This window comes from Pituophis catenifer, unplaced genomic scaffold, assembly GCF_029215685.1.
Source record: "Pituophis catenifer annectens isolate HBS135680 unplaced genomic scaffold, rPitCat1.0.hap2 SCAF_2, whole genome shotgun sequence".
Lineage (NCBI taxonomy): Eukaryota > Metazoa > Chordata > Lepidosauria > Squamata > Colubridae > Pituophis > Pituophis catenifer.
In genome coordinates, this window is record NW_027256882.1 from 76,009,285 (window position 1) to 76,032,300 (window position 23,016).

The 23,016-nt window shown below is 41.1% G+C and overlaps 1 protein-coding gene across 1 annotated transcript in view; it reads left to right on the forward strand.

The window, feature by feature from the left end:
- SUSD3 (sushi domain containing 3) overlaps nt 1–23,016 on the forward strand; it is a 51,807-nt gene that overhangs the window by 17,273 nt on the left and 11,518 nt on the right. The window contains exons 3-5 of the mRNA XM_070933651.1: nt 7,111–7,299; nt 10,581–10,728; nt 13,222–13,389. Coding sequence (XP_070789752.1) covers nt 7,111–7,299; nt 10,581–10,728; nt 13,222–13,389 — 505 coding nt within the window. The remainder of the gene's footprint in view (nt 1–7,110; nt 7,300–10,580; nt 10,729–13,221; nt 13,390–23,016) is intronic.

A 23,016-nucleotide genomic window follows, 5' to 3' on the forward strand; every position in this document is an offset into this window, starting at 1 on the left:
CAGGATGGGCTTAAGTTACGGGAGGATATCTTCGCACTGAATTTTAGGAGGATCTTTAGGAGGAGTGGTAAGTGCCTTGTGGAAATGGTACAGACTGTTCATGGTCTTGCCCAATGAATGCCACAGAGAGCAGAACCTGTGTCAAAATGCTACAGCTGGGAGTGCTTTGAAAATGATTCAGAGGAAGCATTTGAGCCTAGTGTGAGAACCATACAAGAACTGCTCTGCTTCTATTTCAAATAGGCCAATTTCTTTAAAATAGCCTGAAAAAGATTGTGACTATTTTAGGTGTCACATTAACTTTCATTAGTTGACTTCTTCTGGAAACCACAACTCTTTTCAGACTCCCAGGCTGAAAGTTGTAAATAAGTGCCAGAGCATGGTTTCAGTTCCTTTTATTTTACAGAATGACAGAATCATAAACTTGGAAGAGAATTTGTAGGTCATTGAATCAACATGCCTGCTAAGTGCAGAAAACCAAATTAAAGTCTCCGTGTCAGCTCTTCCTAAACGCATCCATTGAAGGGAGTTCACCACCTCATTGGATAATAGATTCCACTGTTGAATTGCTTTTACAATTGGAAATGTATTATTCTATATCCTGCACTGTTCATGAGAGAGTACAGATCTTGACTTGGTTTTGGGTGATAAACTTTAAGGAGTTTAAAGAGGGTTATCACTATTCCCTCCCCCCTCAATTTTTTTTAGTTAAACATTCCCATTTACTTATTTTAAGGCCTAACTTGTTTTAGGGCCCAACTAGCTCCTCATCACTACATGCTTCTCTGAATCTCCTCTAGCTTGTCCAAATCTTTCTTAAATTTGGTATCCTAGGCAAAACATAATAAACGGGGTATTATGTTCATTAAAATGCAGATCAATACAGACATAATTAAATAATTAAAACAATATATTTTTAAACAAAGCTGCTTGGTGCATGACAGGTGAAATGGAACATCATGTCGCCTATCCCTTGTATGAATTCCTTGTTGTGGCAAGTAATGCTCTTTATTCAACTAGCGAAGCCTTCTATTTGATGCTGTGCTTGAAAAGGGCCCCAAAACCTGAGTTAGTACAAATTACAGCAGCTGAGATGCTGATCAGGCTGGACATTTGATCAGATTATTCTAAGACTGAATTATCTTCTCTCAGCTTCCAGACCTAACGTAAAGTGCTGTTTTAAGCAAAAAAATGCTTCAGACCTCAAAGCCATTGTCTCTGAAGCAGGGCCTCTTTCCATACCTCCCTTGTTAGTTAATTACAAAGGGCAGTGCTTTTTCAAGGGTATTCCCCCCCCCACCACTATGGATTAATCTCTCTAGGGAAACCCCTTAAGCCTATCTTGTTATTTTGGTAGTATCAGATGAGGCTTCTTATTCTCTTGGGCCTCTTACATTTCCCTGTTCTGCTGCCTGTTAGTTTTTTAAGTTGTCCCGATCCCCAAGGTATGTTTTGGCCTGCTCTGGGCACTTGTTTCTGGAGCTTGCTGCTTTCAAATTTAATAGCTATTTCCATCCATTGTTTAATTATTTTTGTTTTATATGTACAGTATACTGTGTTTATACATATACACGGTTGTATTTCTAGCGACAAGATGGTTCATATCTTGTAGTCGAAGTGCGTAGTGATAATAAGAAATACAGCTTCCTTCAATATATGCTGCTTTTTTTCCTTGAGGAAAATAGAGCCATAAGGAGAGGTGGACTTCCCTAGAACCTCAAATGGTAGATGTTGGTAGTTCATCTCTCTCTCTCTCTCTCTCACCCACCCACCCACCCCCCATCTTGCTCTGTTCCCTCGAGGAGAAAACAAGTTCAGAAAGTGAGAGATTTCACCAGTTTGGTCTAGTGGTTAAATCACCAGGCTGGAAAATGGGAGACTGAGTTCAAGTCCCGCCTTAGCCGTGAAAGACAGCGGGGTAATTTGGAGCCAGACCAACTCTCTGTCAGACCAGCTCACCTCACAGGTTGGTTGTTGTGGGGAAAATAGGAGGAGGAAGTTGGATATGTTTATCGCCTTCAGTTATTTGTAAAAATAATATATGTGGGATACAAATAAAAACAAACAAAAGATAAACCAGCATGGGGAGAAATATTAACATATTCTTTGTTTTGCCCCTACCAAACTAGTTCCCACGCTGAAATTGTACCTTTCAATTTCAGTAATCCCATAACAATTTAATGTTGGGATGGGTTGTGATTTCACCATAGTGCAGATGAGGGGGGGGGGGAATGAGTATTCAGCAGTGAGCAAGCAGAACAGAAGTAGTGTGAAACATTTCTTAGAATGGGAAGCAGGGCTTTTTTTCAGAAGGTGATGGGGATGACCATGTGATCAAAGCACTGCCATTGCTATCACACCCACAGATGACACTGAGTCTAAATCCCAAAAGTATGAGGGGTTTTTTTGTGTGTAGCATTTAATAACTAAAAACAAAACACCTTTCCGATTCCCATTCTAAGAAATGTTTCACACTACTTCTGTTCTGCTTGCTCACTGCTGAATACTCATTCCCCCCCCCTCATCTGCACTATGGTGAAATCACAACCCATCCCAGGGGTGAAATCCAGAAGGTTCATTATTTCTCAATCCTGCCCTTTTTTAACTCCAATAAGCAACTAATCAGATAGATCATATCTGAGGGTTTTATTTTTTGCTGTTATGAGTCTAGGACAATTACTTTCCATCACAAAGTGAGTCCTGTTCAGCTGAGTAATTTAAGCATTTGGATGGGGAAATTGCAAGAAATGAGGTTGGACTGTGGGAAGGGAAAGGACCAACGGCAAGTAGGTATGGATGAAATCTGCTGAGAAAGCTGAAGCTTTGAGAAGGTTGGAGCTAGGTGTGATCTAATAGCAGTTCTGGTCCTTGATAGCCATGGCACTTTGCAGCTCATCTACCTGAACAATTTGTAACAGCTTGGATGTGACAATTCTGTCTATCTTTTCTTTCTATCCTACCCCCTGCCATTCTTTATTTTGCTTTGAGCAGTGCTGGCACTCTTGCTTCTTATCATATCCCTGGCTAATAGTCTGTACCCTAGAAGAAGTTCATCTATAACTGAAGAAGGAAACAATATAAGCAAATTTGCAAAAGCAAACTTTTAGGTGCACTCTTGAATATTTCCCCTAATTATTGCATGCTGTGATCTTCATTGATTATAGAATCTGATTGCATCAAAGTATATGCAAGTTTGTCTCCCAGTTGTTTATAACACAGTCATACAAACTATCCTATTCTGTTACAGGAGAGACAATAATTTGGTGGACAACATCCTGCAGGCCTCCAATTAAACTAATTGCTGCCACTTTTGCCAACAGTGCAGTCATTGTCGGTAGCACAGAGCAAGTTATGTCTCTGCGGTCTTTTTACATACCGGGGTTGAATAACTTTTCTGGTAGGAAACAGGTCATGGAAGGACATTTTTAATTGTATCTTGATTTTACGTACCCTGTCCTAAAGTCCAGGGTGATGAGGTGCATTCTCTCAACTCTCATCCATTTTATTGATAACCATTATTTTCAAGTTAAAATAAAAAAAAAAAGAATATGGTGGCTTCTTTAAGCCTCAAAATAAATCAGGCGTAATGGAGCACTTGTTACATCTCCATCTACCAGTGAAATGAGTTTCCTACAGCCGTCTTTCATTTTTATGATTCTGGTGGGGAAGGTATCATTGCCTCAATTGGAAACCTGAACACCACTAAGACTGAAGAGAGTTTAGCCACAGACATTAAAACTTGATCTTAGATGGTTGTAGAAAAGAAACTATTCAAAACTATGCTATTCAAATAAATCCTAAACCAAAGGCAAATGCCATAATGCTAGGAAGACTTTTAAACTCAAGGATTAGATAACTATATAGTAAGCATATTTTCTCCTGATAGTATGACTTTTGTCATTGGATTGAATATTTGATCTTTCTCCTTTCAGTTGCCATGTTTGACTTCCAACATCCTGGCAGGACATTGGACTTCACTTGTAATATTTCTTAATGAAAGAGAAGCCATAATTAAACTACATTATCACAAAGGTACTTTTTCAAGGGGCAACTGGACTTTCTGTTTTTTCTTTGAAGACGTTTCGCTTCTCATCCAAGAAGTTTCTTCAGCTCTGACTGGATGGTGGGGAAGCTTCTTGGATGAGAAGCAAAATGTCTTCAAAGAAAAACCAGAAAGTCCAGTTGTCTCTTGAAAAAGCACCTTTGGGACAACCGTGACCCGAATGACTGAGAATCTGCATAGACATTACACTAAATTACAACAATATTGGTAAAATTGTTGAGGGCAAAAGAAGAATGGGACGACAGAGAATGAGGTGGCTGGATGGAGTCACTGAAGCAGTAGGCGTGAGCTTAAATGGACTCCAGAGGATGGTAGAGGACAGGAAGGCCTGGAGGAACGTTGTCCATGGGGTGGCGATGGGTCAGACACGACTTTGCAACTAACAACAAGACAACAATATTCTTTAAATATTATTCTTAGAAAATTGGGAACTTTTTAAGGGAACATTAGGAAGCATTTTCGGATCTGTATTGAACTTTCCTCCACATATATTTAGTCAATCAGTACATTTTGGTTTAATATATAGCAATATGAAGTGTTAAATTATTACGAATGAAGGCAAAATTATTTCGTTAAATTAGTCTTCATTCGAGCTAGAAATGAAGTAATAATTCAGATATGGGAATACTTGGTCGAATGAAACAGACATCTGAAATATGGAGCTAAGTTTCTAGATGATGAAGAGGGAGCGAAGTTTATCTCTTTGAGATTCTCAGGACTTGTCAGCTATGTAATTAATATCCTATTAGTTTGTTTTGGGTAAAATAGAGAATTTGGAAATTGCTTGTTATCTTTGGAACTGTAATGCCACCATTTAGCATTTATATAGCATATTTCAAGCCTCTTAAGTACTCCTTATATATTAGCTGAATAAATTTTACTTCAGCTCTATAATTGTAGCTCAAAGAACCAAGAATGACATGTGGAGTTACTTATAGTTCTTTATTGTTGTTTGCATACAAACGGAATCTTGCCAGACTAAAGAAACTATCTGAATAACTATTAGATATTCCCTGTGACTTGCTAGAGAGGGTTCACCCTCATCTTCTTCCTGCCTATCAGACATTCCATTTCAACTTTTTCTTTGCCCACAGGAAACAACCCTTATACCCCACAATTTCGGCCTACATTCTACCTAAAAGGAGTTGATGAAATAACAGCGGAACCTCTTAGTCTTCCACCATTAAAACTCATTAAAAGTTGTATCTTTAATGAGTAGCAGACCAACTTTGGTATTCTATTCTTTCACCTTTGATAGGCAATTCCTTAATTTTTTCTCCCTTCTAGCCATTATAGTGAGTAATTAACATATCTGAGATTATTGGTGCTTTTCCCAGAAAGATTTCTATTTTTGCAAATTCAGCTTTTCTCACAATATGTTCTGCATATACTATAAGTGTGCGTATAGTTGTGTGATTCAACATGCCCCACTCTTACAGCTTTCAAAAGACCATCAAGACTTTGCTTTTTACTGAGGTACTGGAGTAGAGTGGGATGATTAAGTTACTGGGTTTTATTTTGGTTTTATGTTTTAAAAATAAATGTCTTTTGGGAATTCCCCTTCTTTTCCACTATTCAACTTATTTAGTTATTTAAAACATTTATATAGCCACCCATATTTCAACAGAGTCTGGTCAGTTGCCAGTCAGTATGTTAGGAAGGTAATCCAAGGTACCTCTACCTCTTCTGAATTCAGCTTGTACACTGGGAAATTCTCTCTGTGTATGGTTGAAAGTTGAATTGCAAGGTCTTGAACATTCTCTTGTAAGGATGTGAGATAAACATAGTTGTTCAGTAGTCTTAGCATTCTTTACCAGTGTTAACTTTTTTGGTAAATTACAATATCAATTGATATTTTCTAGTCTGTTGGCTACTGTTGTGTTTTTCATATCTGCTCACAAAACACATAATAGCACTTTAATTGCATTATTTTGGAAGACTTAAAGGTTCCACTGCTAATCCATCAACTCCTGCAGCTTCTAGGGTCCTTTAACTTAATTTCCCAAAATGCCTGGCTCTAGTTCTATGATCAAACATTTATGTATATACAGGTAGTCCTCGATTTACAACCATTTGTTTAATGACTGTTCAAAGTTACAACTGCAGTGGAAAAAGTGACTTACAACCACTTGTACAATTTTTCATACTTATGACTGTATCCCCATGGTGACATGATCAAAATTGGACACTTGGCAACTGGCCTGTATGGTTGCAGTGTCCCACGGTCATGTGCTCACTTTTGTGACTTTCCACCATAGGGAAGCCACACTCACTTAAAAACCGTGTTACTAATGTAACAACTGCAGTGATTCACTTAACAACTGTGGCAAGAAAGGTTGTAAAATGGGGCAAAATGCACTTGACAACTGTTTTGCTTGGCAATGGAAATTTTGGCCTCAATTGTGGTCATAAGGAAAGGAATACCTGTAATGGATTTGGATTGTTGTTGTTTTATGCAGTTCTCACCATGTCAATTCTGATTATATTTTCTTTCATCAGTACGGGTTTGATTCCTTTGCCTTTTATTATACTCATCTTGTTTTATTCTATTTCTGTAATTTTAAAAAAATACATCTGCTTATATCTCCCATCTAATTGTTATCCTCCAATTATTTACTTACTAAGACATTCACTGAGTAATTTCTTGTTTCCCTTTCCTTATCTCTAGATATCAGCATTTTGTTGGATAAATTTTCTTCTATCTGTGCTGCCTTTTTATTTTCCACCCTTCTCCAACTATTTTCACTATCAGCAAACAGCCATTTTGCCTTCTTTTGCTTTTTTGCATTTCTGGATATTTTTTGTTTCATCTTTAAGGATGTCACAAATTTAGAGTGCTTTTGGTGCACAATTTATCATTAAGTCCATTCTTTTAAGTTCTTAGCATAACTCTTTCCCACAGTTCTATACCAGATGCTAACTCATTTCATCTCAATTGTTTTTAATCTCATGATGATATTCAGATACATTCATGCTAAATACGTTTCTGCCCAAAATACATGGTGATAAAAATAAAACAACTGCTTTTATTCTTCCCTTTTGAATAGGACAGTGCAGCCAGATATTCCCCCCTCATCTTGGCTCATCACAGATAATCTACGGAAATGGTACCACTATTGGCTCTGTAATTACATTTCGTTGTTCTGAAGAGCACCAGCTGATTGGTCACGGAGTTGTCACATGCATTTGGAAAGAAAATGCTACACAATGGACAGCTGACACTCCTTCATGTATACGTAAGTGTTTTTTTCCATTTCCCTCTCCCTGCTAAATGATTTGTATAATCTTCAGAGTCTCTCTCTGACATGTAGGTGATCTACACTACTGTAAAAATTGATGATAACAGTTGCAGGATGGAAGAGCAGATTTCAGATTTCAGAATTCTATTCATTTTCAGAGATTGCTGACTATTACCAAAGAAATGCCACAGTTTTTTTTTTTTTAAAAGATGAAATTTAATTAAAAATAATGTTACTCTTTCATTTATTTCATTTCTGTTTCTTTAAGTCTTGCTTAATATCATCCATCTTGCTATCTGAGATACATATATTTGCTCAAAATATTCCAGCTCAGATAAATGTTCAGTTTTAAATTCTAAATATGTTGATGAAAAAGGGTAGTTGTAAAAATTAAAAAATTAAAAAATACAGTTAGGCTATTGTTTATAATTGCAAAACAGAAAAGTGATTATAGATTCACGCTAGCAAAGTAAGTCAAACCGCAGCAGTTCTAAAATTGTGTGTAACCCTGTGTTCTTGTAAGTTTCCTAGAAAATGGGTGTCAGCAACATAAAAACCACAAAAATCGCACAACAATTTAAAAACTACTACTACGTTTCTCATTGGTTTTGGTGGATTATAGGCCATTCAGTTAGTGGGCTGCACCTAACTCTATGAAAGTTAATGTGTTAAGAAGTATGTTAGTCTTCCAAATGCTACTACAGTTTTTTCTGTTTTTCCTCCAACATAACCCAGTTAATCCCAGTTAATCAAGTGCATTCAAATAAATTCTTCAACTATGCCATTTTTGGTGATTTTAATAGGATGATAAACAGCCATGCTGAAATTTTCTTCTGCGGTTTTTATCTGTGGTTTCTACTTCATTTGACTATTCCAGAGAGAAAAAGTTATGTTAAAAAATAAATAAATAAATATGTTTAGAATATTTCCAGGCTATCCTAAAGGACAAGAGTCTTCTCAAGGCAGCTTATAGTCATAAAATCAAAATGCTATAAAGAGCATAATAAAAAAATATGAATAAAGCCCACATACATTCTGCCACAGTATTAAAATTGAACCTTGTGTGGAGTTGAAACCAAAAGAGAACAATAGAATCCCATTTAGGAAAAGTCTTGAAAAAAACAAGTGGGAGTTTAGAGCTTTTACAGAAAAGCTGGGAGTCTGCTTCCCAGTGCCCTGGGAATCAGCCCCAGGGCACTGCATTCCGTAGGGTGGTGTGTGATCCCACTTGCATTAATTGGCTTAATTCCTGTCAAAGAAAAGAAGGTAAGAAGGATTTCCATTCCTGAAAATGGAAGCAGATCAACAGGAATGAAGGTGAACTTGATCTCGATTAGTTTTAAGCCTTTAAATATTAAAACCAGCCTTTGCAGTTGAATTCAGGACCTCACTGGTAATCATCCAAATGACACACTAGAGATGTCCGATGTTCTGACAGCTTTGCTCCCACCAAATCTATGTTCTACACTAGCTGGAGTTTCTTCTGAAGCAATCCTCTGAAGAGAAAGCAAAGTATCTGAAGTTCCTTCCTCCTTCCATTCCTCTCTTACCAGTGAAGGCAAATTAGCAATGGAAGCATGGAGAAAATCCACATGACCAAGTGACTTGAGATATTGGCAGTGGGCTCTCTACTGGTACATTGGGCCTTAATAACAGGGCTCAGTCATACCATACTCTAGCCTTAGCCCTGTAACACTGATTGTGCAGTCTGACCTTGCTGTATGTATGCATTTGATTTCTATCCTACCAATGATTTCATCATCCCCATTCCAACCATTGTCTATCCACTGCAGGATGAAGGCCTCTGCTGCATGTTTCCAAGCAATAAGGTCTTGAGCTTTCCTTTGCCAGTTGGGCCCACAATACTACCTGATGTCATCACTCCACCTTGTTTTAGGTCTCTTTTGTGGATGCTTTTTTATCATGGGATCCATTCTATGACTGCCATATTCCACCTCCCATCAGTTCTTCTTGCTATGTGACCAGCACATTTCCATTTCAATTCTTTTACTCTTCTGATGTCATCATATATTTTCATTTGTTCTCTTATCCATGTGCAGGCTTTTGTGTCTTGTCTTGTGATGCTGAGCATGTGTCTTTCCATGGCTCTTTGTGCTTACTTGTAGCTTTTGTATTGATTATAAGGTTAGCGCAGGGGTGAAATCCAGCAGGTTCTGACAGGTTCTGGAGAACTGGTAATGGAAATTTAGAGCAGTTCAGAGAACCACCCAGAATGGGGTGGGAATGGAGATTTTGCAATATCCTTCCCCCAGGAGTGGGGAGGGAATGGAGATTTTGCAGTATCCTTCCCCTGCCACGCCCACCAAGCCACACCCACAGAACCGGTAGTAAAAAAAAATTGGATTTCACCACTGGGTTAGTGTCCATGTTTTGCTGATGTATGTTAGAACAGGTAGCAGTGGCTTACAAATACAATAAAAATACAGTGCAAAAAGACAAAAATTCAACAGCAACTGCACAAAAATGCCAATATCCTAGGCAGCACAACTGAAAATCTCTCTAGAAGAGCTTCAGTTTCTTCCACAAAGCGGTGAGGCTTGGGGCTGGTTTAACTTCAAGTTTTAGGTGCTGCTGCTGAGAAACAGTTGGATAACCATTTGTCTGAAATGGTATAGGGTTTCCTGCCTAAGCAGGGGGTTGGACTAGAAGACCTCCAAAGTCCCTTCCAACTCTGTTATTCTATACAGTGCCATCAGGGATCAACCTCTATGACCTGTAAATGGGAAATGAGCTGCTTCTCTTGACACAAACACAATGTTAAGGCTGATTTAAGGGGGGGGGGAGCAGCAAAGCTTTGTAGTTTAAAACCAGCACTTTAAATTGCACACCAAACTAAATACAGTGATGACTGCTGGCGAACATCCAGGCCACAACATTTGATACCAACTGAGGCTTCCAGACAAGGAGCCCCATATAATGCACACTACAATAACTTAAATAGTGGTTACAAGGACAGCAGCCATAGTTACAAGGTCCTCTTGTCCCAGGGATATCCTGAAGTGATGCTTTGAAGTTATTACTCCCCCTTTTATTTTTGTCGGAGTTGTGTTGGAGTACGGTAATTGCTGTGCAAAGTTCCTCATGAGGATTTCATTGCTCACTTATAAATAACAGGCTTTTAAATAGTTTGCTTTGAAACGTTTCCAGATAGAAGCTAAGTCAGAACACTCCTACTGTTCGTGCATTTAATTGCAGGGGTATGAAGGTTATATCAAGATGCAGATGCACAGCCTCTAACTGTGTTTGCTTTATTCCAGCCATATCCAAGTATGAAACCTTTGGATTTAAAGTTGCTGTGATTTCTTCCATTGTGAGCTGTGCCATTATTCTCCTGATGTCGATGGCTTTTATAACCTGTTGTCTTATCAAATGTATTAAGAAAAGCGAAAGAAGAAGGGCTCAAAGGTGAATCATATTTCTGGGTTTAGGCTGTTAACTGAAGTGGCTTTAAGATAGAGCTCTTGCTCTACTTCTGCTTTTCTCTTTGTCTCTTATGCTCATTTCCTGCTTCTGGCTGCAAATAAAAACAGGAAGGTTCTCATCAATCTTCATATTCCATATGACCACATCTGCAATTTTTAAATAGAATCTATAGAAATACTTTTTGGTGTTACTTTGCTCTTAGTTTAATTTTACAATAGTAAGTCTATGAGGTAGAGTCTTGGCTGAGAGCAGGGACCAGCCTGAATAATCTAATAAGGTCTGTGTCAAGCAAGGACTTAAATCTAGATTTCTCAGCCACAGTCCGGCACTTAAGCATTGGCATTAAGCCATTAAAGTGGCATTAGGGTAGAAGAGTCACCATTCATGCATTTTCTCCTTCAAATCTAGAGAATGAAATTATCTACCTTTTGGGCAACTGTCTTGATACTGTGACTTTTCTCCCATTTTTAATTTGTCAGCCACTCAGAGTTGTTCTGGAGTTGGGCAACCCTAGAATGTGCCCAATACATTACATACATGCGTACATATGTACATCTATCCATCCATACATAAATATATTACATGCAGTGATGGGTTGCCCCCGGTTCGCACCGATTCTATAGAACCGATAGTAAAACCGGCAGGAGGCTCCGCCAACTGACCCCAACGTCATCAGAATGCTTCTGTGCATGCATAGAAGAGTGCACGCACGCAGCCCCATTACAAACCGTTAGTAAAGGTAAGTAGAACTCCCCCCCGCTTACATGCATACAGTATATACATACATACAGTACATACATATGAATATGTTCTCCAACTATGATAAGGCCCTATCATCACCCGTGTTTACTGATCTTTTGGCAGAAATACAATTTTTTCAAATTTTGTTAATCTGATTCAAGATTAAACTGTTCCAGGAGAGTTCCAGGCCAGCTTAATTTAAGAGACCAAGTTCACAATAACTTTTTGTTTTACTGACTGCCAGGTTGGCAGCTTTTACAAATCAATTAATTTGTCGGGGTCTGTGAGGTGTTTGGTTGTCTCTGTAGATTTTCCTAAAATGGCTTCTTCAGATTTCTGGCAAGGCAAAGAGACAAACCTTTAGCCATAGGGGCTCACAGTAATATGCCAAGGGAGATGAGGGGTTATTTAATTGTTAATTTAAGTATATATGCATGAATCCATTACTCCCTTAAACCCATTCAGTCTCAAAATTCCTATTCATACATAAATCCCAGTCATTCAGTTCAACTTTCACAATAGAATAAAGATACCATACTGTTTTATTGCCATTGTCCCTTAATGGCCATCATCTTTACCAACATTCCCTCCTCACTTTTATTGCTCCAACTGAAGGTCAAATTGGCACTGGTGCCAGTTGGTCAACCAGCTCCTGTTCTCTAGCTCCTGTTCTCTATTTAATCTTCCATTTTTTCCCATACCCATTGGTCATTTGCATTCAATTTTGTTCTGCCCAAAATTCTCCCCAATCTTCCTGATTCACTCTCACCTTTGCTTTGAGTTTAGTGGCATTTTTCTTCAACATTTATCCTGCATATTCATTTCAAACCCAAAGATTCTTCCAACCAAACAGTCCAGCTAGATGCCATCTTGATACCTTATCTGTATATTTGGGGAAATTGATTTTTCAGGATTCTTTTCTGTGTGGAGAGAATCCACATCTATACAACTCACACATACTATACTGTCATTATTCAGAATTTCCGATGATAGTATAGAAAGATGGAATCAGGGGCAATGAGCACAATCTTGCATTTGCAATAAAGATGAAAAGGGACCCTTCCACTAAATTGGAGAAAAGGGCAATATTGTCATCACAATCTTAGTTTATTTAAGTTATACTGCATAGGGCCAGCACCATATAAAAGAGAGAGGATAATGGGAGAGGGATTCATGACAGGCATGTGAATTGCAGAGACTGTCAGTCATCTCAACCTGGTCAGTTAGAAAAGAAAGACTCTCAAATCCATTGTTAAGGAAAGTACACTTTACTAAAGCCAAATGGTTACAAGGTAGCAAAGCTGGATCTGAAGTTACGTGCCCAAAGCATCTGGTTAACTCTTCCCTTCTCCCCACCTTCCCCTTGGTTATCTTAAACTGTCCAATTACATTCAAACAAATTGTTTTGGCAACAGTCCCTGGCTTGGTGGGCTGGATGATCTCACTTTCCATTCCATGAACTTGGAACAGCCAGCAGCTCCCACGGGACCGCACAAAGAGTAGTTCCGATTCCCTTCATCCTAACTTTCCCTTTACCTTCCCGTGGGTCCCTCCCCCCCTCCCCATTGCTTGTGGCAGACTGGCATCTGGTGAAGTATGGCTGGTGTAGCAGGATGACAGTCTTGACAGAGACTTGATGTGATATGCTATTTCAGATATTTGACATTAGTCACATTTGCATAGTACGCATCTGCTGTGATCTGCTACGGATGATATCAGTGCCTCTTTTTACAGGGATATGCAGTCATGGTACCAGCTCAGAAGTGAAGAGCTAGAAAACATGCAAGCAGCTTACTTTGGTTTGAAAGGCAGGAATAGCAACAACAACAACAAAAATATTAAAACCCAGACGGAGTCTGATGGTAGTAGTAATGTGGCGTATGACAACCAAGGCTTCTGCAGGTAAGGAAGAGACCAATAGGTATTGTGCTGCATTTCCTGAGCAGTTTTTACAGGTGACTGGACAATCTACTTATCACACACATCTCAGCACTCTGTGTCATTTTTGTGTACAGCTCCATCTTGCAGAGGGCCTAAAATGACTCTGTCATTCAAAGCTTTGTTGAATGTTCTGTTTTCCACACAAAAACCATATTGTAAAATAAGCCTCTAGATCATTCTCAGAGTTGCTCCTTCAGGCCTTCTCTGCATTCCCTCCTCTAATTTAAAATGCACCACTGTAGTTATACTGTGCAGTTTTATTTATGATAATGCTACATAAGCTATAAAAGTTAAACTGCATCTCCAGTCACTGCAGATCAAGGATCAAACTGCATATTATGCTCAGTGCATGGCATATTAGTTTATCTTCCACATTTAATTTCATCCTTCCAGGAATGGAAGAAATGGAGAACAACCAACATAGAAAATATTCAACCTCTTTATTTGTCTGTGTAACAGCCAGTTGATGGTTAGTTCTCCTGCAGGGCATGTAATTATGGACCAAGAAACTGTTCCATGCATACCAAAGATGAACCATCATGGCATCAAACAGGAATAGGGACCAAATTCATCATATTTATTTGGGTGATGGGGGAAAATAATCCAATTTGACATTAGCAGCTTTAGTGTTTTTCACTAACACTCCCAGGAGTGTGTATCTCCTCCCATCATGCTGTAATAGTATAGAAAACCTATATTTCCCTTATCTTTAATTATACTTTTAAAATGATGTGAAGCTGCAAGTTATGCATTAAATATAAATGTAATGTTTAACCCTAAATGAAGCCATCTGATATTTTACCTTTGAAATTAATCATAGGCTGTTTATAATATTTGTTACTTGGCTAAGTAGAAGTTCTCACAATTGGTAAAGTGATTCCATTTTTTTTTTAAAAGCTAAATATAAATAAAAGAATTGCTGCAATTGCGCTGGGAAATTAAAACCCACCAAGATTGTTCCCTTTTAGAAAATCCAAAATCTAACACAGGTGCAAATTTTCCTCCACTCATATAGGAATGGAAATGTAACAGGACAAAATTTGCAAGAATTTTGTCTGTAACTACTTTATGCCACTTTGTCTCTTCTTTGGAAGAGAAATCTGTTTAAAACTGAGCTGCATTAGCTGTTCCATCTTGTTTCTGATAATGGGAAAAGTTCTTACTGCGGCATCTTCCACCCTTAATTTGTGAACGTATTCGCTGCTTGTGATAGAAAGAAAGCTAAGTGTAAAATGGCTGCTGTGCCTTGCAGTAACTTGCAAAGGTCAGAACAGATAATATAATAATGTTCTGCTCCTGCTGTATGGCTATCCGAGTCTCCCTAAGAAGCCACTCCTATGCACCCCATTAGTTAGTGCTGCCTTGTACTGGATCAGTTGGAGGACTTCCAGCATTCAATTATTCCTGCTGCAGTTTCCAGTCTACCCACCACTGGGCCAGAAATTGCCCTTGTAGAAGGACAAAGAAATCTCCTTATGGCCTCATTAATACCACTTTAGCTCCATAGAAAACTGTTTTATACCATATCAAGCTCTTTGTCCATCTAACCTATTGTAATCTGCCACCGGCCTGCGGAGCTGGCAGCAGAGTCGGACAGTGAGGAGGTTGGGGAGGAATATGGGCCAGTCCTGGAGACTGGGGAAGGCTCGGACAAGGGCTCTGTGTCGGAGGCAGAGAAAGGGCCATCTGGGAGGTATGGGCTGCCTCTGTAGCCTCCAGAGTCGGACTTCAGCGAGGCAGAGGAACAGGGGGAGCCTGTTCCCAGTGCGCACATGCGCAGAGCTGCCAATTGCTTAACGCATTGTAAGCCGCCCTGAGTCTCCGGAGAAGGGCGGCATATAAATCAAATTAAAAAAAAAAAAAAAAAGGCAAGAACAATTAAAACAAAAGGGACAACTTGGGAGTAGGGCTTGGAGATGATTGGCCCCTCCCATAAGACTTAAAAGAGGAGCAAAGGCACGTGGGCCTTTGCAGGAAGCAATGTTGTTAATTCTGTTCAGTTTAAAGTCTGAAGCTCTGTTTGATTCTGGACTCCATGTGGCTTTGCCAATTAGGTCTTTGGCAGCGTGTCAAGAGAGATAAAGGTGGGTGATTATCAGCCTTATCCCGAAGGACACTTTACAACTATTTGGGACTCATCTGTGAATGAACAGAATTTACAGCTGTTGCAATAAAAGAGGTTTGTGGGACTACTCATGTGTTTTACTGACTCAGGAAGCCTAGGTCAGAACATAACCTACCCTTGTCTCTGCTGACCAGCAACACCGGTCTTTCTTATTCCTATTTGGCCTATCAATTCAGGGTGCCAGGGATTGAATGTATGACCTTCCCAAGGGGCAAAGAAACTATTGTTCTACACTTAACTTTATTATCTTGATTATAATGTACATTTTTGATACCATTATTTTTCTCTATTTTTGCTTTGTACGTGAATCACAAATCATTAAGCAAACCATGAGGTCATTCAGCAAATCCAGAATATGCAGTGGGTGGGTGAGGGGTTGCCACTTTCTGCCAGAAAATTCGGAAGTTTAAAAGTCACAAATCACAGTCACATGACCGCAAGACACTGCAACCAGTCATAAGAGATTAAGAGCCAGCTGGGTGAATGAGCTGTCTATCACTTACCACTTTGCTTGGCATATGATTGCTACTTTCTCCCACGAATGTCTGTGTCACATATAAATGCCTAACTCCCATACCACCTCCTACTTGGTACAGTAAGGGTTAACACCCTCACCTTCCCCACAACTCCTCACAGTCCCGCAGAGATCACAGAACTGACAGGAGGTTAGGTTCCCCAGACAGGAGCAGCAACACACCCGAATGCTACCTATGTGGCTCCAGGAATCACTACAAGAGAAATTGCCCCAGAAACATCCGAGGTAGGGAACACAGCCAGCGCAGGGACAGACCAGGGTACAGACAGAGACAGTCCCCAGAACACGGATTCAGGCGCAGGGACTCTCCCAACCCCAACAGCAGAAGAGATCACAGAGATAGCTCCCAGGATAGCCATTCAGGCTCACTCTATGGCCTTGGAGGACGGGGGCACAACAACAAACGAATAAAGAACATTTGGCTATTAGACTCAGGTGCAACCAACCACACCACTCACAACGCCAACTTACTCTCCTCATTCACAGAGGAAAACTTCATGATTAAAGTAGTGAACCAAAACAATGTCAGAGTGGCGGGGAAGGGAAACTTAAGCATACCAGAGATTGGAGAAATAGAGGGGGTCTTATTCGTGCCAGAGACCCCATACAAGGACACAGACATCGAAGTCACTTTCAAGGCAGGACAGGCACACATGGTCAAGAATGGAAAGGACAATTATGTAGAAATAGAAATGTATGAATTGTGAAGAGGGAAAAAATAATAGGGGGTTTGAGGGGGTTCAAGTTTTTTTTTATAAAAAAAAAGGGGGGATTTTGATGGGATTATATTCTGTGGAAGTCAGAGGGGGAGGGGGAGGGGGGGTTTGGGGGGGTTAGGGTGGGGACGGAGGGGTGGGTTGGGGGGGGAAAGTGGGGTGAAAATGTAATTGTAAAACTTTTGCAATTAAAAAAAAAAGAATGGAAAGGACATAGGGGAGGTTATAGTTAACGATGGCCTGCCATACTTCAAAGCAGGCAACATTAATCACCTAAGCATAAACACTAACTCAGGGGCAGTGCAGGAACAGACGTCTTCCGAAGATGATAGAGAGAACAATGATGAGGTAGAGGGGGACAGCCACCAAGAGACAAGGGGCAGTGAACATAACCATGAGTCCATCGACGACAACAAACTCTCGTTAGGTAAACCCATACATGACAACTGTGCACACCTCCTACACAGGAAGCTAGGCCACATTAGTTTTCCTGTTGTACAAAAGATGACAAAATGTACTGATGGTTTAAGAGTAAAGAATGTCCATACATACAGACACCAAACACATATGAAGAAGTGCTTAAATTATCCCAGGGGGAGAGAACAAAGTGGGAACAAGCTATGGAGAAGGAAATGAATAGCCTCAAAGAACTAGACATATACACAACCTCCGAGGTTCCAGATGGTAAAACTCCAATTGGAACTAAATGGATATACAAGATCAAAACTCTGGATGACAATAAAACACTATACAAGGCAAGGCTAGTGGCACAGGGGTTTGCACAAAAATATCCAGAAGACTACATTGACACATACTCCCCCATCGTCAGAGCTGAAAGTGTCAAAAGTGCTTTAGTAATAGCCTCCATTTTAGGGCTCGAGATTTACCAATTTGATGTGTAGACCGCATACTTACATGCCAAGCTCGACAAAAGGATCTATGTTAAGGCACCACCAGGCATAAAGCCACAGGAAGGTAACACATGGCTTCTGAACAAAAGCCTGTATGGACTCAAACGATCAGGGAAGAGGTGGTATGAATGCTTGGCCGAAATCCTTACAGCAATGGGCTTCACAGCCACATCCGCAGACATGTGCTTCTTCGTAAGGAGAGGGGAGCACTCTGTCGAATATGTCCTCGTTTATGTGGAGGACATATTGTACATAGGCAAACAAAAACACAAGTGTGACACATTTGCCGAGGAAATGAGTAAACATTTCTCCCTGAAAGCTCTAGGCAAGATAAACAAGTACTTAGGGGTTCACATAGTACAAACTGAAAAAGGCTTCTGACTGTTACAAGAAGAAAAAATCTTGGTGCTGCTAGGAAAATGCAACATGAGCGACGCCAAGCCCTGCGATACCCCCATGCAACCCGAATTCCTGAAGAACATGCATAACGAGGACAAACCATTTACAGACAACCAGCTATACCAGTCAACCATAGGGTCCCTACTATACATCGCAAACTGGACAAGGCCAGACATCACTCTACCTGTCAACCTACTATCCAGGTATGTCAGCAAACCCATAACCTACCATTGGGAGGCAGTAAAGAGACTCCTCAGATATCTAAAATACAGCTCCAACGCATACCTAGTGCTCGAGCCAGAAACTTCCAAAGAATCCAAACTCTCCTGCTACACAGACGCTGACTGGGCAGGAGACGTGAAAAGCAGGAAAAGCACATCTGGATACATCTTCTTTCTCAACAGCAGTCCTGTCCATTGGTACACCGGCAAACAGAACTTAGTTGCTACATCCACCACCGAAGCTGAGTTCGTGTGTATGTCTAAGGCCACAAATAACCTAACCTGGTTCGATGACTTATTGTCCAGCATTTGGACTGAGCCCACATACCCCATCACCATCCTCGAGGACAACAAGGCAGCTATCGAGATATCCAAGGTAGACGCAGTGGGCCAAAGGTCAAGACATATAGATATTAAGCATAAGCACGTAAGACAACTCTCCAACGTTGGATTTATTAGGGCCACCCACTGTGAAACAGAGGAACAGATAGCTGGTATACTCACGAAACCTCTACAGAACAAACAACACACTTACCTAAGATCCAAATTAGGCGTATGCTTGTAATATGTCTTTACTTGTGAATCCCACACCGACACAACTAGTTAGGCATTTAGAGGGGGTTTTGTCACATATAAATGCCTAACTCCCATACCACCTCCTACTTGGTACAGTAAGGGTTAACACCCACACCCTCATCTTCCCCACAACTCCTCCTTACCTTTAGCCATGCCTCCCTAGTACTTAAGCGACATACACGAGGTACTGGGAGCACTGCAACTTCACCTATAAGAGAGCAAAGTTGACTCAATAAATATAATTGGAACATACCATTAATTCTGAGTATTTCTTGGGCTAGATCCTCGTATTTTAACAGTCTGGCATACGATAGCAACAGTGACAAAGTGTATCACCTCAAAGGAGCAGCATATGTCCATTCCTCTGTGCTAGCTGCTTCCTGCTTACTTTAATCCCAAGGTTTAGTGATGGTGTGATGTACCCAGGACCATGGGGGCTGGACCGTTTTAACAGCATTATGGGTCCTGGGTAAAGCAGTGTACTGGAGCCCCTATGACAACTACTCACAGGAATAAAAATATAAATGGTCGAGTAAGTTAAATATATATTTATTTTATTGGCACTTCCAACAAAATCAATGTTGAAACATTAAAAACGTGTGGGCTCGTCTTATCATCTACAGAAAAAAATCAGTGTTTATTTCTATTAATGCATGTTAGTATTAATTTAAAAATGCAATAAAATGTAATAAATATGTTGCTGTATTTATGTGATACAAGTTGCATTGAAGAGTTAACATACACAGATTAGTATGGGGCCCCTATTCTCGTGGGCCCCATGGGCAAGTGCCCATCAGGCCCATGCGTTAAGTCAGCCCTGCACAGGGGCTGATTTTTTGAGCCAACTTGAGCAGGGGTGGGTTCTACTTACCTTTACTACCGGTTTGCAATGAGCCACGTTCTGATGATGTCAGGATCGGTGAGTGGAGCCTCCCACCAGTTTTACTACTGATTCTATAGAACCGGTGCGAACCGGAGGCAACCCACCACTGAACTTGAGCCATTTAACCAATTAAAAAGGAAGAGGGGAAGTCAATGGAATCCCCAAGCTATGATGGGCCCAAGAATGTGACTAAACACAAAAGAATGAGAAAGGAAATGGAACTGGTATTAAGATAGAGTCCTCCATCTTAACTTTAGGGTTAGTTTGATTTGTTTTATTGATCAGTCTCATAAGCTGCCCTAAGGATACCTTGTCCCATGAACCAAAGCAAACAACATGCATTCCCCCCCCCCCCACATCTATTTCAGTAACACTGAAGATCTGTATATGGCACTCTCTCTATATTAAATGATATATTGCCATTGGTCCACTGGATTATGTGGAAAATGAACCCTGAAGCTGACAAATGAGATGGCAGTTTTGTGTGTCACTTAAGGGCTATTGTATAATGAATTAGATAGAGTCAAATGATCCCAACACATAAATTGCTGTTAACAGCACGGCAGTAAAGAGGAATGATTGGAGTAAGAGCAATCTCAAAAAGGCCCATCATGTATAATGTAAGAAATCCAATTGGAAGACAATAAATTAGATGTTATTTTTGCACACTATTTCCTAGATTCTTGTCCTCACATAACAATTGCTATTTTTTTTTAACATAGTTATGCCCCTCTATGTTAAGACAATGTGCCAAATAGCTAAATGCTCTGGAAACCTATGCCAACTTTTATCCACCAAGGGCAATTCCTTTCTTTATTATCCTGAAAAGAAAGAAATTGTCAACTTTGAACATTAAACAGTCCTCACATTTATCCTAATTTATTTTAACAAATGGATGAAAGTTTCTTTTCCGTTACTTGGATAATTCTGTTCTTACAGCATCCTGCAAAGCAATGCTTTTTTGTCAACATGGGGGCAAATATATCAATAGCTTAAATGCTTTGCAATTGAAATCCTGTATGGTCAGAACAGAAATGTGTTTTTCAGAATCAAATAAATTTATTGCATGGATTCTTTCTTCCATATGCTCCTTCTTCTTTAAGCATTGCTGCAAGAAATGAATTTAAACCCATTTTCTCAAGTACTTTCCCTCCCTTTTGTTACTATGTGATTTGGCCACCTTTAGATGTCAACATGTTAAGGAAACTTTAGATTTTGGCAAAAATGTTCAATGAACAGGGGGGCCCTGGAGGCCAGAAACAAACAGATGTGTTCAGAAGTCCAAGAATGAAGTTATAATGAATAATGAAATGATGCACTTTATTAAAAAAAACAAAGGAGGCTAATCACTGAACATTCATTCCAATCAGCAGTGTAAAAGCTAACACAGAGATCTGAAGTGGTTAATACTAGGCTATAAAGAATGCAGTACACGCAATTACTGTTAGGGAGGGGGGTGCGGACCTGGCAGGTATTACGGAGACCTGGTTGGGCCATGAGGGGGGGGTTCCCCTCGTGGATATGTGCCCACCAGGCTTCCGTGCATTTCATCAGCCGAGAGCTCAGGGCAGGGGCGGGGGGATAGCAGTCATTCTAAAGGAAGGTCTCAATCCGAGGAAAACCACTGTACCTCAGATAGCCGGATGTGAGTCCCTTTTTGTGAAGTGGGGTCGTGGGGTGCAGATGGGTTTGTTGATCACGTACCTGGCTCCCTGCCACGTGGCAACGACCCTGCCCGAACTCCTCAACGTCATAGCCGAGGTGGCGGTTGATACCCCCAGACTTCTAGTCATGGGGGATTTTAACTTGCCATCTGTCGGTGAAACGTCTGAGGTAGCTCGGGAGTTCATGGCTTCCATGACAGCCATGGACCTGACTCAAGTAATTCACGGCCCTACTCACATGGGTGGACACACTCTGGACTTAGTTTTTATCTCTGGTCAGTGGTTGAGTAGTCTTGATATAGGGGATATAGGCATCGAGCCCTTGTCATGGTCTGACCACTCACTCCTTCGACTTGACTTTCTGACCGCCGCACCCCGTCACAGGGAGGTGGAGCCGACCAGGTGGTTCCGCCCCAGGCGCCTGATGGATCCTGATAGGTTCCAGAGGGAGCTTGGGCCATTTCCTGAGACCCTAGCTCATGACTCGGCTGAAGACCTGGTGGCTGCCTGGGATAGTGCGGCCGCCGGGGCTCTGGACCATGTCGTGCCTTTGCGGCCTTTGACCTGGCACCGAACTCACTTAGCTCCTTGGTTCTCCGAGGAGCTGAGGGAGATGAAGCGCCAGAAAAGATGCCTAGAGAGCGGTTGGAGGGCCAGCCGATCCGAATCTGACTTGACACTGGTAAGGTCTCATATTAAGACCTACCTAGTGGTGATAAAAGCGGCAAAATCTAATTATTTTGCCGCTCTTATCGCGTCATCAGATAATCGCCCAGCTGCCCTGTTTAGGGTGACCCACTCCCTCCTCCATCTGGGAGCGCGGGATGACCCCTTGCAGAGCCGAGCTGAGGATTTAGTACAGTATCTGTATGATAAAATAACTCAGATTCGGGAAGACTTGGCCGCTGACTGGGTTAGTCCAGACGAGATGACTGACGCAGGCCTTGAGAGTGTTATCTGGGAGGAGTTCGATCCTGTGGCTCCCGAGGACGTGGACAGGATCTTGGGACGGCTAAATGTGACCATATGTTTATTGGACCCGTGTCCCTCCTGGTTGGTGCTGGCTTCCCGGGAGGTTACACGAGGCTGGCTCCAGGGGATTATTAACGCTTCTTTGAGTGAGGGTGTCCTGCCGGCTGCTTTGAAAGAGGTGGTTGTGAGGCCCCTCCTCAAGAAGCCCTCCCTGGATCCTGCTGTTTTAGCTAACTATCGTCCAGTCTCCAACCTTTGTTTTATTGCGAAGGTTGTTGAGAGTGTGGTGGCGCGACAGCTTCCTCAGTACCTGGATGAAGCTGTCTATTTGGATCCGCTCCAGTCCGGTTTCAGCCTGGGTACAGCACGGAAACGGCATTGGTCGCATTGGTGGATGATCTCTGGAGGGCTCGGGGTAGGGGTTATTCCTCTATCCTGGTCCTGTTAGATCTCTCAGCGGCTTTTGATACCATCGACCATGGTATCATGTTGCGCCGGCTGGAGGGACTGGGAGTGGGGGGCACCGTTTTGCGGTGGTTCTCCTCCTATCTCTCCGACCGGTCGCAATCTGTGTTGACAGGGGGGC